Source organism: Sciurus vulgaris (assembly GCF_902686455.1).
Source record: "Sciurus vulgaris genome assembly, chromosome: 3".
NCBI lineage: Eukaryota > Metazoa > Chordata > Mammalia > Rodentia > Sciuridae > Sciurus > Sciurus vulgaris.
This window is the reverse complement of record NC_136463.1, coordinates 175143577-175158943: the sequence shown is the minus strand read 5'-3', so window position 1 is coordinate 175158943 and position 15367 is coordinate 175143577. Positions and strand designations below refer to the sequence as shown.

Below are 15367 nucleotides of genomic sequence, written 5' to 3'. Positions count from 1 at the left end.
TACAATTATACTGTATGCAGGATTCCTACAAAATGAAAAGATTTTAGTAGCTCTTGTCACAAAAATACATTATACTTCCTCTTTTAAAAAAAAGTGAATGTGAGATGATGGACGTGTTCATTCGTTTCACTATTATAATTATTTTACCATCCATATGTATCCTGTAACATCACGTTGTATACCTTAATTATACACAATACAATTTATATTTAAAAATCTAAATGAAAAAATGATTCTAAGACAGAAAAACGCATTCTTTTATTCATATAAAGGTCAACTTCTTGTAAAGCACTGTATTCGGAGTGCCTGATGATCTGGTTAAAGTCTACTCAGCAGAATTAAAGTAAGGTCAGTGGTGCCCCAAGGCATTCTGTCTAGACTGAAGGAGGAATTCTTCACCAGGGAAGGGAGAAATCACTGACCTTATCTTTGTCCTTCTGAGGAAGCTACTTCTGGTACAGGGGTTCTCCAGTGGAATTGCTGTCTTCCCTCCAGGGGTCCCCTGGTGACCAGCAATCGCTCATGCCCCTTCTAGAAGTCATTGAGGATACATTGAACCTGCTTCTGGTTTCTTTAGGCTCTACAAGCACCCCTGGTGACTTGTGGTACAACTTCATTGAACTGCCCTACCATGGGGAAAGCATCAGCATGCTGATTGCCCTGCCAACAGAGAGCTCTACCCCACTTTCGGCCATCATCCCCCACATCAGCACCAAGACCGTCAACAGCTGGATGAGCATGATGGTGCCCAAAAGGGTCCAGGTGGTCCTGCCCAAGTAAGTGGCCCTTCCCCTAAAGGAAAACCCAGGATCGCCCCATCCATGCTGTCAGACACCAGACAGCATGAGGCTAAAGTATGGCACCTCGCGGAGCCCATTTTATTTTGCCAAAACTGCATGGTGGGAATACAAGGCCGAGCTTTTCTGAAAGCTTTCTTTCAATCGTGGTGCTTCTTGTGTGGTAGGATAATGATAATAAGAAAGGAGAGCTGGCAGCCTTCGTCTCCGAACCTCCACATGAGCACAAGTTCTTCATGACTCTAACAACTTTTCATGCTTCATTGGGTTGGGAAAAAAACAAAACAAAACTGAGAAACGTGCCTGTCATCATAACATGGATGAAAAGACAGTGACATTTAACCCATTAAGTCCCATCATCCCAGGTCTGAGGCATCTATAAAAACTTAGACCAAATAAAAAATCCACCATTTATGTAACTTTTGCAATAAATATTCTTTTAGGGTTCTATTCTTTTGGGAAGAGTAATGGGTGAGTTATCAGAGCATTGGAAAGTGTGTGCATGAAAATACAAAGGCTATATAAAGGCTCTAGATTTTGATTCGCAGCTGTTTAAATGCACCTGGGTTAACTTTGTTGAAATATTCACAGAATCAAAGACTTGGAACTTAATTAAGGGAGTTCCATGGATTTTGATAAGGAGCTTCATTTTAGTTTTTTCTTAAGTTTCAACTAGAAGTTACTAATGGCCGCAGCCCAAATGCTAGCTGGTAAATAAAATGTTTTGGAATCTACCCAGGCAGAATTCTTATATTAGCATTATGACAATTTTTCTGTTACACCCTAAAAGTAAAATACAGATGGAATTTGAGCTGTCATGACTTGAGGGGAAAAGTGGTCCCACATTCTGTGTGAATCCTAATTTCTACCAATTCAGAGAATGTCTTGTCCACTACTGTGAAGGAGGAAATGAATGTCATCTCCTTCCCATGCATTTTTCAACATTACCATTCTCCCACTAGCCAGAGTGTCTGACTACCCAGGCCTTGGTGGTAGTGGAGAGTCAGCTTTTGATTCTTCTTTCACCATTCAGATAATCAGAGTAATACATTTACAATAAGTATTAGAACTCCTCCAAAGATTTTTGGTTGTTATTTTTGCAAAATAAGCCTTCAGTAGGCATTGCTGGATATAAGAGAATCAGATGGTGGCATTGTGAGCCCTAGGGCTGCCATTATGGCCCATCTGTGTTGCGAATCTGCTCATTTTCCCTTGCTGCTCTTTCACAAGTTGAGATTAAATCTAGGAAAGCATTTCTAGTGACAAGTTTCATAGCTGACATTCACATGTGCATGGTTCTCAAGCCAGGCTGGCTACAAATATCTAAGAAACTTACACCCAAATACAGTATCATGTCACCTATTCCTAATGCTGACCTGTTTTCACAGTGAAGTGTTTTCAGAATCCCAGCATGCATTATCGGGAATGAATCTCCTCTCTCGATCATCTCCAGCCCAGTAAGGAAGGTGGTGCCTCCAGCAGCCAGGGTGGTGGCTCATTAGCTGGATGTGGGAAAGAACCATAGATATTCTAGAGTACCAGAAACCTGTCTTCGCCTGAACATGCACCTCGGTGTAAAAGGAAAGGCTTTTGCAGCTGGCTCTTCCTGAGTGTCAACAGGGAGCCTGCTGCACACGAGGGTGAGGACACCCATATTTGCTGTTTGTGTGTCCTGCTCACTTGTCAGCTGAGTGAATGAGTATTTAAATATTTAAAAGTTAAGATACAGTTTAGACTGGTGTTTAGATCCTACTTTAAAAGAATCCATAGCTGGGCACAGTGACGCGTACCTGTAATCCCAGCGATTTGGGAGGCTGAGGCAGGAAGATCACAAGTTTGAGGCCAGCCTGGGCAACTTAGGGAGGCTCTGTCTCAAAATTAAAAAGTGTGGGGTGTAGTTCAGTGGGAGAGCACCCTGGGTTCAATCCCCAGTATCTCAATCAATCAATCATTAGAAATCTGTTTAGAAACATACACCAATTATATCATTTTGTATCACTTAAAGCCTTGTGATTTTTTCCCCCTATCTTCTGCTTTCATGTAGATTCACAGCTATGGCACAAACAGATTTGAAGGAACCACTGAAAGTTCTTGGCATTACTGACATGTTTGATCCATCAAAGTCAAATTTTGCAAAAATAACAAGTATGTACAATTTAAAACTTATTCTTAAACTTGAATAAAATGTTACAAACTGAATTTGATTTGTTCAGAGATAAACAGTCTAGAATTAGAAATGTGTTGCCGTAAAACTGTTCTGATATCACCAAATGATGCTGTTGACTTTCACTTAAATCAGTGATGTCATTCACCCGTTTCACGTGTGCAATTCATGGGACGTTCCAGTCTCTACACAGCTGAAGAAGCATTTTGCATATTGCCCCTATTACCTAAAAGTTTGTCTTTTAATTAGATGTGAATTAGCTATTTTAGCCTTTTATTGCCCATTAATCTTTAATAACATAAATTCAAATGAGTCTTTTCTTTGCCAAAGCTGCTAAGACAATTCCCTTCATTTGCCAGTTGGTGTGACTTTTTCTAGAGTTGTATTTGAATAGTTAGTTCTTTGCTTTTTAAGTTAAAAAGATAGCAACCCCTTCCAAAGAGAAGCTTTGGCTGACACATTATCTGTGCTCCACCTGTTTGTTGTTCCCCTTGACTGGTGAGAAATCGGTTTGTGACCAACCCCAGTTGCGGGCCCCTGAACACCTGCATATCTACCTGTTCTGGAGACAAATGGGACTTCCCTGGTGAAGCTTTCTGGGCCCGTTGCCCCATCTACAAATACCATCTGAAACTCTTTCTGGGTCTGACGTTCTGATAAAATATTATTTTGTTGTTTCTTACTAGGCTCCCTTTTTAAAGCCCTTTTGTTTTCATTTTTTAAATAAAATTCCTGGTGATCAGAGTTGAATTGATTAGAGGCATGAAAACAACTGGGGTTCTGGGCCTCTCCCAGAAGTATTTATCCCAGTTCACTCAGCAGAGATTGAAATTCAGGATAAGTCACAGCCACTTAGGTCCTTCAGTCTCTGGCACTGACTGAGGTCACTGCTGACACTTTTGGGGTTTTTTTTGGTGGGGGGACGGTGTAGCAGGGATTGAACCCAGGGGCACTCAACCATTGAGCCACATCTCCAGCCCTGTTTTGTATTTTATTTAGGGAAGGGTCTCACCGAGTTGCTTAGTGCCTCACTTTTGCCGAGGCTGGCTTTGAACTCGCGATCCTCCTGCCCCCGCTGGGATTACAGGCGTGCACCACCACACCCGGCGCTGCTGACACTTTTTAAGAACTGGAATTTGCCGTGACTTTGAGGTTACTTTTCCAATGAAATGGATGGCCTACGTATCAGGCAGTTGCTGATTCTGTTTTATTTTCCCAAAATAGGATCAGAAAAACTTTATGTCTCTCACATCTTGCAAAAAGCAAAAATCGAAGTCAGTGAAGATGGAACCAAAGCTTCGGCAACAACAAGTGAGTGCTGGGTAACCTGAGAGGGAGGGAGGGAAGCAGAGGCGTGCCAATTCATTCCTCAACGTAGCCTTCTTCCAGGCCGCCAGCTGGGCCCTGTGGGTCTCCAGGGACAGCAGTCAGTAGGGACGGTACAAGTGTCTCACTGAAGTGGGAGAAATCCTCTAGGGGTGTCCTCAAGCCCTGTGGAGAGCCAGGTAGCACATATCATGCACTGCACTCCATGACCACACGGTCCCCATCCCAGCGCTGACGTCTGCCAGTGTAGTGTGAAGGCAGCTGTGGACAGTGCAAGGGAATGGGTAAGACCGAGTCTCAGCCTAGCTACCTGTGGGATTCAGCCCTGTAGACTTGGCCTGAGGACAGTCTCAGGAGAATAAAGCACACTCTGGCTTCTTACTGGCCGAGAAGGCCAGTCTTCAGATTGAAACACACACAACAGCAAGTGTGTGTAGGAAAGTATGCAGTCAGTTTCCCCCAGGACAGAGTCAACGAGCGTCTGCTGAATGGCATCAGGATTGCTGTGCAGCCTTGTTAAGTAGAGCATCCGCATCTGCGTCTGCTTGGCCACTTATGTAATGCAGAAGAAAATAGAGTGGTCTCGACCCTCCACCCCTGCACTTGTCCACGTGAGACTGGATAAAGAAGTCTGGCCCAGACCTCTGAGCTCATAAAGTGAGCTGCACCTGCTGCTGGGCTCAGTATTCCTGGTGGTGTTTCTGGTGCCATTTACACTCACAGCAGACACCACATTGCCTTTCTCAGACAAAATTTCTTTATTCCTTTAAAATAGAATTTAAAATGAAGAACTTGAATAAGAGACTTGGAATTATTAAGATGACCTTTAGCTTTCTAGGTGATTGTGACAATTGAATTTCACCAAAGTTATTACCAATTTTGCCAACTAGCGTAACTGTCAGGACCAGTTAGGCAGTTTGTGGGATCTCGTGCAGAATGGAAATATGGAGCCCCTTATTCAAAAATGTATTAAGAACGTAAAGACTGCAACAACTGTGGGGCCTTGTGTCACCTCCCAGATCCTGCTGTATCAGGCAGATGAGGCTGCAATAACAAATGTCACAAGCTAGGAACTTTTACTATAGAAATTTATTTTCTCCTAGCTCTGGAGGGTGGAAGTCCAAGATCAAGATGTCGGCAGGTTTGGCTTCTCCCAGAGTCTTTCTCCTTGGCTTGCAGATGGTGCCTCATCCTCATGCTCACGTGGTCTTTTCTGTGTGCAAACAAACCTGATGTCTCTTGCGTTTCTAGAAAGAACACCATTTTTGTTGAATTAGGACCCCTCCCTTTTGATCTCTCTTTTTCCTCCATTACCTCCTTTAAGACCCTGTCTCCACGTGCAGTCACATTAGGAGGTTGGAGCTTCAGTATATGGATTTGAAGAGGACACAATTCAGTCCCCAATACCTGTTAACTATTAATTTTCATAGTCCTGGTGGAATGGTTTGCCCCAGCACAACTGCAGGTGTTCCTTTATAACATCGAGCCAAAGCCATAGTGCTTTCCAGGAGTCCAAGGGAGGGGACTGAACCATTGCAGCAGGTGTAGGGTGGTTCTGCCACACACCTACCCTCCCCAGGGCCTTGTCATGGGCTTGTGATGTGAGAGCCACCATGGATGAGCATGGCAGAGTAAGCAGGCGTGAGAGCCATGAGCCTAAAGTCAGATATTCACCTGAGGAGCTGAACAGTATGTGAGGTGGGTCTGGACGAGTGGCCTGTATTCCTGATGCAAGGGAGACCTAAATGAGGTGCCAGTGGAGTGGGCACGGACAAAACTGGACAGCTGAACGGGACCTTGATGGGCAGAGCAGAGTCAGCTAGATTCCAAAGGCCCGGTGGCTTTAGCAGCATGGCAGATGGTATAAATAAAAAGTAACTAATAGTAACAGTGACGATGCACTGGGTGTTGGTTTAGTGGCAGTCAGTGTTCTAAGAGCTGAAATGTGTTCTGTGTCATTTAATCTTCACAAACTCCATGAGGAGCAAGTATCGTTCATTAGAGAAGAGGATGCTTTTATAGAACAAATGAGGCGGTAAATGTAAAGGGCCTGACCAGGGTAAATGTTCAATAAATGGTGACCAGAGGCCGTGACAACGTGACCAGTCTGTGGGATAGGAGTTAAGTGTGTCTTCAGACCCCAGTGGCTATGGGTCTGTGGTGTTCTTGCCTTGCTGACCTCCTGCTGGTGAACAACACGTTTCCTTTTTCTTTCCGTAGCTGCGATTCTGATTGCAAGGTCCTCGCCTCCCTGGTTCATAGTAGACAGACCTTTCCTGTTTTTCATCCGACATAATCCTACAGGTAAGTGGGCTCCTCCTCCACTGTTCATTGTTGGAATCCGGCCATAGCTCCGTCCACAAGTCTTGCCCTTAGTCCATTTCCTGGGTCAGAGCCACTTGGAACAATGTAACCACCTACACTAATGAGGTAGGAAAGTCAAGGCCCTGTTTGCAGAGCATGACAGAGTTCTTGAAATACTCACAGGATTTAAGTTTTGGTGCAGTGGTAATCGTGGTGGTGGTTAACCTACAGAGAGGCTCCACGTCCCATTGGGACATTTTTGATGTCTGCTGATATTGCTGTGTTTTTATAAATGCATAAGTTAAATTTTGCCAGAAGCTTTGTGTCTTCAATCTGCAAGCCCACCCTGTTGTTATGACTGGGGCTTGTTCATCCAGTAGATCTTAGCCCCACAAGTCATGGGGTCAAGCCTGGCTCTGGCCTTTAGCTTTTTCCATAAAATAAGGATAATGGCTTCTTTCTTTTAGTTCCATTATGAAGTATAATATGATCCTGTGGAGCATAGGCACTAATACATTTTAGCTGTTAATATTTAATAACAAAAGGTAGTTCCTTTTCCTCCTGCCCATTGCATGCCCAGTGTCCTAATGCCCGAGCTGGCTGCAGAGCTGAGCAGTCCAGTAGGGAGCCCGTAACCATGTGTGTCTGCTCACCTTAACTCTAAATTAACTAAAGGAGCATAATTAAAAATCCAACCTCTTCGTCACACTGGTGACACCTGCAGCACTCGATCACCCTGTGTGACCGGGGCCACTACCCTGGACAGCGAAGGTGCAGGCCACTCCCGTCTTCACACAAGTTCTGTTGACACGCAGCAGGCCAGGTGTCGCTCCTTCCCCTCCCTCAGTAACACTTTCTGTCTTATTTTAAGGATTGTTCTTGTACAGACTAGCCTGTCGTTTCTTTTCCATTCCCTAGGTGCTATCTTATTCATGGGACAGATCAACAAACCCTAAAGAACAATACAGAAGAAACCAGGCGGATCAAAGACGACTTTGCTATGAAGAAGACTCCTTTCCTACACCTTTCATAGTTCTGTTAAATATTTTTGTACATTGCTCTTTCTTTTTTCAAAACTAGTTCTTAGCCACAGACTTCATGATGCAAGCATTTCTGTTGTGGGAGGTGTTACGGAGATGAAAGGGCAGGATGGCTACAACCCTGTACTGAGGCCCATAGAAAGGCTTCGGAATGTCTGGAAGAGTCTTTAAACTACTGATTGGTTATCTAGGCTAACAACCCTCTTGAGTATTTGCTGTCTGTCTGGTTCAAGGTTTTTTGTTTTGTTTTGTTTATGTGTGGCTTTTCAGGATAAATTTAATCAGTGTGACAGAAGAAGGAAAAAAAGAAAATTTTATGGTAACTTTTTTATGGAAAAAATATCATTTGCCTTTTTAATTCTTTTTACCCCACCTCCATCCAAAGTCTTGATAGCAAGCATTATTTTGGGGGTGGAAATAGCAAAATCTCTAGCCTCCTGTGTGTTTTTGTTGTCGTTGCTGTTATTGTTTTATATAATGCATGTATTCACTAAAGTTTAAAAACTAATGTCTTGCTCAGCAAGGTTTGCTGTCATGCAGTGTGCCTGTCCCCGCGGTCTGTACTCTTGAGATTTGCATTTTTGTATTTTGTACAAAGTAGAAATAAAGTGTTATGGGTAGTAAAAAAAAAATTGACATTTTTCTCCTATTTGAAAATACGGCAAAATAAACAGCATTTAAAAAACACATCAGCTTCTTCTAAGCATTTGCATTTAGGCAGACTACAGGAAATTCAGAGCCCCTGAACTTTTTCTCTTTTTCCTCTAAACCTGACAAGAAACACACTCTGGCTTCTGCACCTCTAGTTTATAGATCACTGGAGTCATTATTAGGCAATCCCAGGTCTGAGTTTACCCATGCAGGGCACTCGGGCTCTGGATTTTGCATAAGTGTGGAAAGAGGCTGCTGGAGACTGATGTACTTTGGAAATCTGAGGCAACAATGAGTGTTTTGTTTTTGGTGATAAGCCGCAGTGTTTGCTTTTTGAAATGATTATTTTTGTTTTGTGTTTTGGAGTTGATTTTTTTCCAAGTTCGACTCAAACGTCAAGATTGTTACCATTTATTTTTTTCATGAATTTCTTAAAGATTTGGGTAGTCATTTCTCAGTCGAAATGGTATGAAACACTTAAAAATATTTTTCTTTTTCTCTTTTCAGCCCGTGAGCTCCACTTGTCACTCTAGCTAAACACTAAAACATCGCATTCAGTCTCCCACCTATTTGCCATTTGTGATTATTTGTTCTAATTAGTAGTACACGATAGTAGAATGCATTTATACTTTTTGATAGCTCATACATAAATGGACTGTAATCTCATTTTTCTGATAATACATATTGTAATTCTTTTTTTATTGTTCGATTTATATATTGTAAACAAATGGGGTACAACGTGTTTCTCTGGTCATATTGTAATTCTTTATTGGTAAAGTGGACCAAATGTTGCTGTTTGCAACTATTGAAGTATGTATACTTCAGCAAACCAGGCTTTTACTCCTTATTGAGCAATAAAAGCCAAGAAACTATTTTGGATGATTCCTTCAAGCCACATATATTCTAGCAAACACACCAACTGTAACTAATGCCTTTTAGAGCCAGTCTTACTAAGGCTTCCTGTGCTCTTCCATTCCATAATATTATTTTGAATTGTTTAAAGTAGTAATAGTGTTAGCAGTAAAATAACTACATACTCCATTCCCTCATTCATTATTTATTCAAATGCTATATTGTACAGGTTTCTGCAGAGAAACTGAACCAATAGGGATAGATACGAGAGATTTATTATGGAAATTGGCTCTGAGGATTATGGAGACTAGGGAGTCAGTCCTGTGATCTGCCATCTATAAGCTAGAGAACCTGGAAAGCTGGGGGCATAGTGCAGGCCAAGTCTGAAGGCCTGAGGACCAGGGCAGCCATGGTGTAATTCGCAGTCAAGCTGAAGACCCAAGGACATGGGGTTCTGATGTGCAGTGTCAGGAGAAGATGGGTAACCCAGCTTCTAAAGAGCGAATATGCCTTTCCTCAGCCTTTTTCTTTTTATTGATACATATTAATTATACAAAATGGTGAGTTTGATTATGATATATTCATATACAAAAAACATAATTTGATCAATTCACCACCTTCAACTGGTTGAATGATACCCATCCACGTTGAGTGAGGGAAGGTCCTCCTCAGAACACTGATTCAAATGCCAGTCTCTTCTAGAGACACCCTCATAGACACATCTAGAAATAACACTTTACCAGCTATATGGGAGTTTATCCTTTAGTCCAGTCAAGTTGACATCTAAAATATCACAAGTGCCTATAGGTAGGTACCAAGTACTAAAAGGTGCCGAGATAAATATGTGCTCTCCCTAAGTAATTTAATACTGGGAGCGAGAGAGAATCCTGGCACAGCAAAGTATCTCGCCATTGCAAGTGTTGGGAGTAGGTCCAACTGGATGTGAGTCAAGAGAGAATGCACCAGTGGTTGTTGCATGGCTGAAGGTCCCCAGGTCCCTGACGACAGTAGTGCTCATTGCAGAAAGGACCAGAGAATCTGCCTTTCTCACATAAGCCAGAGCAACCCTGGTACGTGGTATAGAGGGGCTCTCTCCAGTAGTACACTGGTGATATTAAACTTTGAAATATCTGGTCCTATTCCTGAGTGCCTCTTTGACTATTAGCAGAGTTTCAAACACGAATGATGTATGGAACTCGGAGAAATAATAATCAAGGGGCCCAGACCGTCTATCCTCTATCTCACTTGCCCCTCCCAACTTCACCTTTTTCTTTCTAATCAGCACCCAGGTTCTGATCCTGATTAGCTTTTGGAACCTGTTTATATCTCTGGACTAGGAGGAAAATTCCTCTCGATTTTTATGTATATGTAATTTAACTTTAACCTTTTGATATGCTTTCAGTCAAGTCTGCAGGCCTTGTCTCACTTCGGGAAATATCAACTTTCTGAAAACTCCTTTCCTTGAGGGAAACTAGAATAAATTTGAGATATGGAGACTGCCACAAATATTACAGGCCTGTGATAGATGATTTTTTTTTTTTTTTTTGTGCTGTGGATATGTTTGAGCAAACTATTTATATCATATAGATTAGATGCCACACTGAGTCTGAGCAGGAGACAGGCTGCAATTTTCCTAAAATAACAAAATGGGGGCCCTGTGGAAAAAACACAGTCAATAGCCAAGGAAGTCACTCTTCTGACACTTAACGGGATGGGTACTTGCAATTCTTCCTGAGGCACAATGGAAAAGGAAAGCAAGCACTGACCCGAATACCTTGGAAGCTCTGTGTCTTAGTGGCCTTTTAAGTCTTTGTACTAAATATGGAGATAATAACAGACGACCTGGAAAAAAATCCCAATCATAAGAAAACATTACAAAAAGGTACATGAGAGTGTCCTTTGCACGTTACTGTTTTTCTGAAAATGAAAAACTGACAAACGAGACATGTGACATGAAGTTTGAAGCCATTCACTCTGAGCCAGCATAGTAGTAAACACCCACTTACTAGTGCTGGTCAGTGGGGACAGCTGGCAGTTGTGAGGCCTGGGGAAGCTGCTGGGTGATGACTGAGTCCTCAGCCTTCTGTGAATATTGACTGGAATGTTGTATCCTCTGCCTACCAAGAGTTCACCCTGAGAGGCCAAAGTGTGGAAATCACCACTGGCCCCATTTCTTTAGATTCCTGAACTGCACCTTTTAGTTCCTTTCTCAAATCTGCAAGAAAAGGAGATGGAAATGTGATTTCAATGAGAAATTTGCCAAATGAGATATCGCCATTATACCATGCACATTGTTGGTTAGTGTTTGCAGATTAAATTATTGAATATTAAGTAGCATAATGGAAATGAACCTTTCAAGCTCCTTCACCTGAAGTTTATGATCCCATTTATCTAAGGGTAAAAATGAAGTATGGCAGGTCTTTGTGCCTGTTCTTCCTAGACAAGAAAAATATTCTAGGACCAAGAACTAAGTCCTAATGGCAGACTGTCGGGAGCCCCATGAACGTTGCCATCAAATGAGTTAATCAACTAGTTTTCACTCTTTTGTCTTATTTCCTGAGATCTATGTTAAATGTCTCCTGACCCTGACTGTCATTGCTGGTGAAAGGTGCTGACATCAATATATAGAGGAGGCATCATCAGCAAGTCTGGCAAACCCTTCTCTGACTTAGAAATATCTTTCTCCAGCTGTCAGTGGCCTCCTGACTCATTTCTTCTGCACAAGGAGGATAAATCAGTAGTTTATTTTGCACTTTAATGTACATCACTTCCAGTAAAAAGCTATTCTATGAATAACCAAATAAGAATTTTTTCTTTTTTTTCTTTTACAGTGCTGGGGATTGAACCCAGGGCCTTGTGCTTGCAAGGCAAGCACTCTATCAACTGAGCTATATCCCCAGCCCTCAAATAAGAATTTAATGGAAGAGTAAGTTAATACCTTTTTATCATTTGTTTTTCTCCTAGAAAAATTTTCTTAACTCACTGTTCTTAACACTATCAGGCAGTCAGATGAATGAACAAGAACAGGTGTTTATTAGTGGGATGCACAGACACTACTAGTGCTACAGTTTTTCCAGGAGTATGTGTCCTTGTGATTGTAGTGAACTTGCATGCATTTCCTTCTGGAAAAATCATTCTTAATTTGCAAGGTGGGATTAAATCAAGCAGTTACTCTAAGTCTTCTGCAGAGAGAAACATGGATTTCAAGTGCTCTGATAGCCAACTGAAGTCAAGAGTCACAGCTCTATGTCTTAGAGGACAATGATTGAGGTCTTTTTGAGTTCTGGAGAGATGATACAGGGATCAGCTGAGGGGAAGAAAAACCAAGTTTAAGGATGTGGATCTTGGACAGCCTTTGTCAGCTGGGGAATGTTATGAGAGGGCCTTCTTGTGGTGGCAAGAATGTCTGCACACATCTGGTTTTAGGAAGTGTCTTGATGGACACGAGGATTCCCTGGTAGTGCACTTACTCTCTTCAGAAAAAGAAAATAGGGAGAAAGGAACAGCAAAAAAAAAAAAAATGGAGTAAAAAAGTCTTAAATTAAAAGTTTTATCTTTGGCAGCCCTGCAATTTCCCCTCTTCCCAGTGAATAGAAAGAACTCAACATCCATATCTTGACATCAGAAGTAAATGGTTCAAGTAGAGAATTCCTAACTTTCAGCATCCTGAGGAGAGATGGAAGGTGGGTTAACTCCTGTAGACATAGTCATAGATAGTAGAATTCTAGGGGCGTGAAAAAGCTACCTTTGACTGTACTTGCGCGCCATATGCAGATGTATGCTATCTTGGGGGCGTATAGTATTTTTCCCCAATGAGGATCCAGTTCATCCTAAACTCTGCTGTTGGACTAGAGCACCATCTTGTGGCCAAAATCAATATAGCGCCAAACACAAAAAGCAGCCCCAGTTTGTTCCATTCTCAGAATTATAGTTCCTAATTCACTTTCTCATGGCCACATAAAATAATTTGAGAATATCATTCCCTATTTTATATGTGTATAGAATAAAATATTGTATGAATTGAGAAGAACATGGTTTGTGTAGTTGAGTCAACAGATATTCAACTTTAAATTTGTGGTTAAGGGAGCTTTTGGGGTACATTTATTCTTTGGGCTTAACTGGAAAATGGGAAAAGGTAGGAAAAGAGGTCTCATTTCAAAGTAGATAATTAATATATTTCTCTGGTGCCAACCCAGGTACAAGCATCAGTGCTTTTATATCACAACTTTCTTATGATTTTGATTATCTTTATAACACAAACATCAGTACTCAAAATGACCACTGATGCGCTTGGACACCAACCCCACATCTCTTACCCACACAAACTGTTTATTCCTACAGGACAGAGTTATCCAGAGATTGGTTCTAAGTTTCCAGCTATTTCACATGGAACTGCAACAGTATGTTAATTTTTTCTGCATGCACATTTAATGCATGATTTTAAGAAGTACAAGTTAGCCAGGTGCTATTGCTCACACCTGTCATTCCAGTGGCCTGGGAGGCTGAAACAGGAGGAATGCAAATTGGAGGCCAGCCTCGGCAACTTAGTGAGACCCATCTCAAAACAAAAATAAAAAGGGTTTGGAATGTGGTTCAGTGGTCAAGTGCCCTTGGGTTCAATCCCTGGTATGTATGTATGTATGTATAAATAAATAAACAAAACAAATAAATAAAATACAACTTAAGTTTAAAGATTTTACGTAGTTATGTGTTAAATCACATTTAAAAAAAAATAAGGGATATGGATCTCTTTACGTGCAAAGTAGTTCTATGAACTGCACTAGATTTGCTTCGCATCAAAAATCTAGAAACATCGAGATTTCCTTGAAAACCTGAGTTCCCTTCCAACCTTGTAGGCCTAGGTCCTGCAAACTCTACCCTGAGCTGGAGAAATTTGGGATTGCATTTTCTGCACTACTCGTACAGAGGAAAGGAATTACCAAGTTTGCAAATAAACAAATTCTCTAAAAACTTTTAAAAACTCACCTAAAAAAGACTTAGAATAGTATTCTAGCTAGGATCTGACAACTCACATATGCTGGATGAGGAAGCAGTTAGAAGTGCTTGCTTACTATCTCTTGCTTTCCAGAAACTTCCATTATGTCTTTTCCCTACAGTATCATTTAGAGGCTTATCAAGTTACATTTACTTGTTCTGGATGACAAATATAAGTGGTGCTTTTACTACTGCGTTTGGTCCTCTCTCCTTGTGTTCAATTATTATAGTTGGAGTTAACACTCAAAAAAAAAAAAAAAGGTGAACTTCTATTTAAACTTTATCAGTTCAGCCAACTAGATACTCCTCCAATTTTCCCCTATAGAAACAGTCCCTAATTACCTGTGATAGCTGTAAATCCTCTTAAACATGACTCAAGTTCCACTCTGTGAGCCAGTCTCAGAAAGGCTGAGCTATGCCTGGGCTGTGGGCAGGACCACTGAGTCAGCTGCCCACACTGTCCCGCTCTGGAGTGGAAAGACTTCCTTACTCCAGACATAAACCAAGAGCTTAAAATACAGCATCCCCACCCCGGCAAAGCGCGCCCAAGGGGCATTTCTTCGCAGCTTCAAAAAGAATGCTGATGGTTTTGCCCTGGAATTGGGTCTCTTGGTCTTACTTCCGCAGGGCAGACCGGTGGAGGCCTCTCTGAACCAGTGACTGGGGTCACGCTTCTGCCACAGCTGGCAGGGAAATTGTGCTCATTAGCAAGCTGTTGGGGTGTGGGCTGGATTTTTTCCCTAGGCTGCTTTGGATGGACCTTTCTGCTCCTTTTACTTCTGGCTATCTCGGTAGGCAGAATTTCATCATTTCTTTCCTTTTTAGCTTGAAATTGGTTTGGGCCAAATTAGCCAACACCAGGAAAAGCAAGGTGAGCAGCAAGAGAATATCAGGGTTTTAATTTTCCCAGTCCCCTCCTTGCCCAACCATTGTGGTTTGGTTGCCTCTTCCGAAGGCAACAAATCCTGTTGGGCGGCTCTACCTTTGCCTTGCTGTTTCAGGCCTGAGCCGTCTCCCTTATGTGTAATCCCTAGAGCACTGGATTGTCAATCAGTGGGCTCCCTTGAACAGTCCTCTGCTACACTCATGCTTCTCTTTCCTGCCAGGACACTGACTGGGACAAGTACAGAAGCCTAATAAGCCCCATGACCATGAGCTCTTCCCCCTAGATTCACTTCACCTGGCCAACCTGCAGCATGTTCAGACTAAAAAACAAGTCAGTAAATATGACAGAAAAG

General features: G+C 41.9%; 1 protein-coding gene across 1 annotated transcript in view; it reads left to right on the top strand.

Annotated features, from left to right (window-relative positions):
• SERPINE2 (serpin family E member 2) overlaps positions 1 to 8318 on the top strand; it is a 58764-nt gene extending 50446 nt beyond the window's left edge. Inside the window, exons 5-9 of the mRNA XM_079135145.1 lie at positions 578 to 776; positions 2842 to 2942; positions 4186 to 4272; positions 6508 to 6591; positions 7510 to 8318. Of these exons, the coding sequence (XP_078991271.1) occupies positions 578 to 776; positions 2842 to 2942; positions 4186 to 4272; positions 6508 to 6591; positions 7510 to 7547 (509 nt within the window). The 3' untranslated portion in view covers positions 7548 to 8318. The remainder of the gene's footprint in view (positions 1 to 577; positions 777 to 2841; positions 2943 to 4185; positions 4273 to 6507; positions 6592 to 7509) is intronic.
• The last annotated feature ends 7049 nt before the right edge of the window (positions 8319 to 15367 follow it).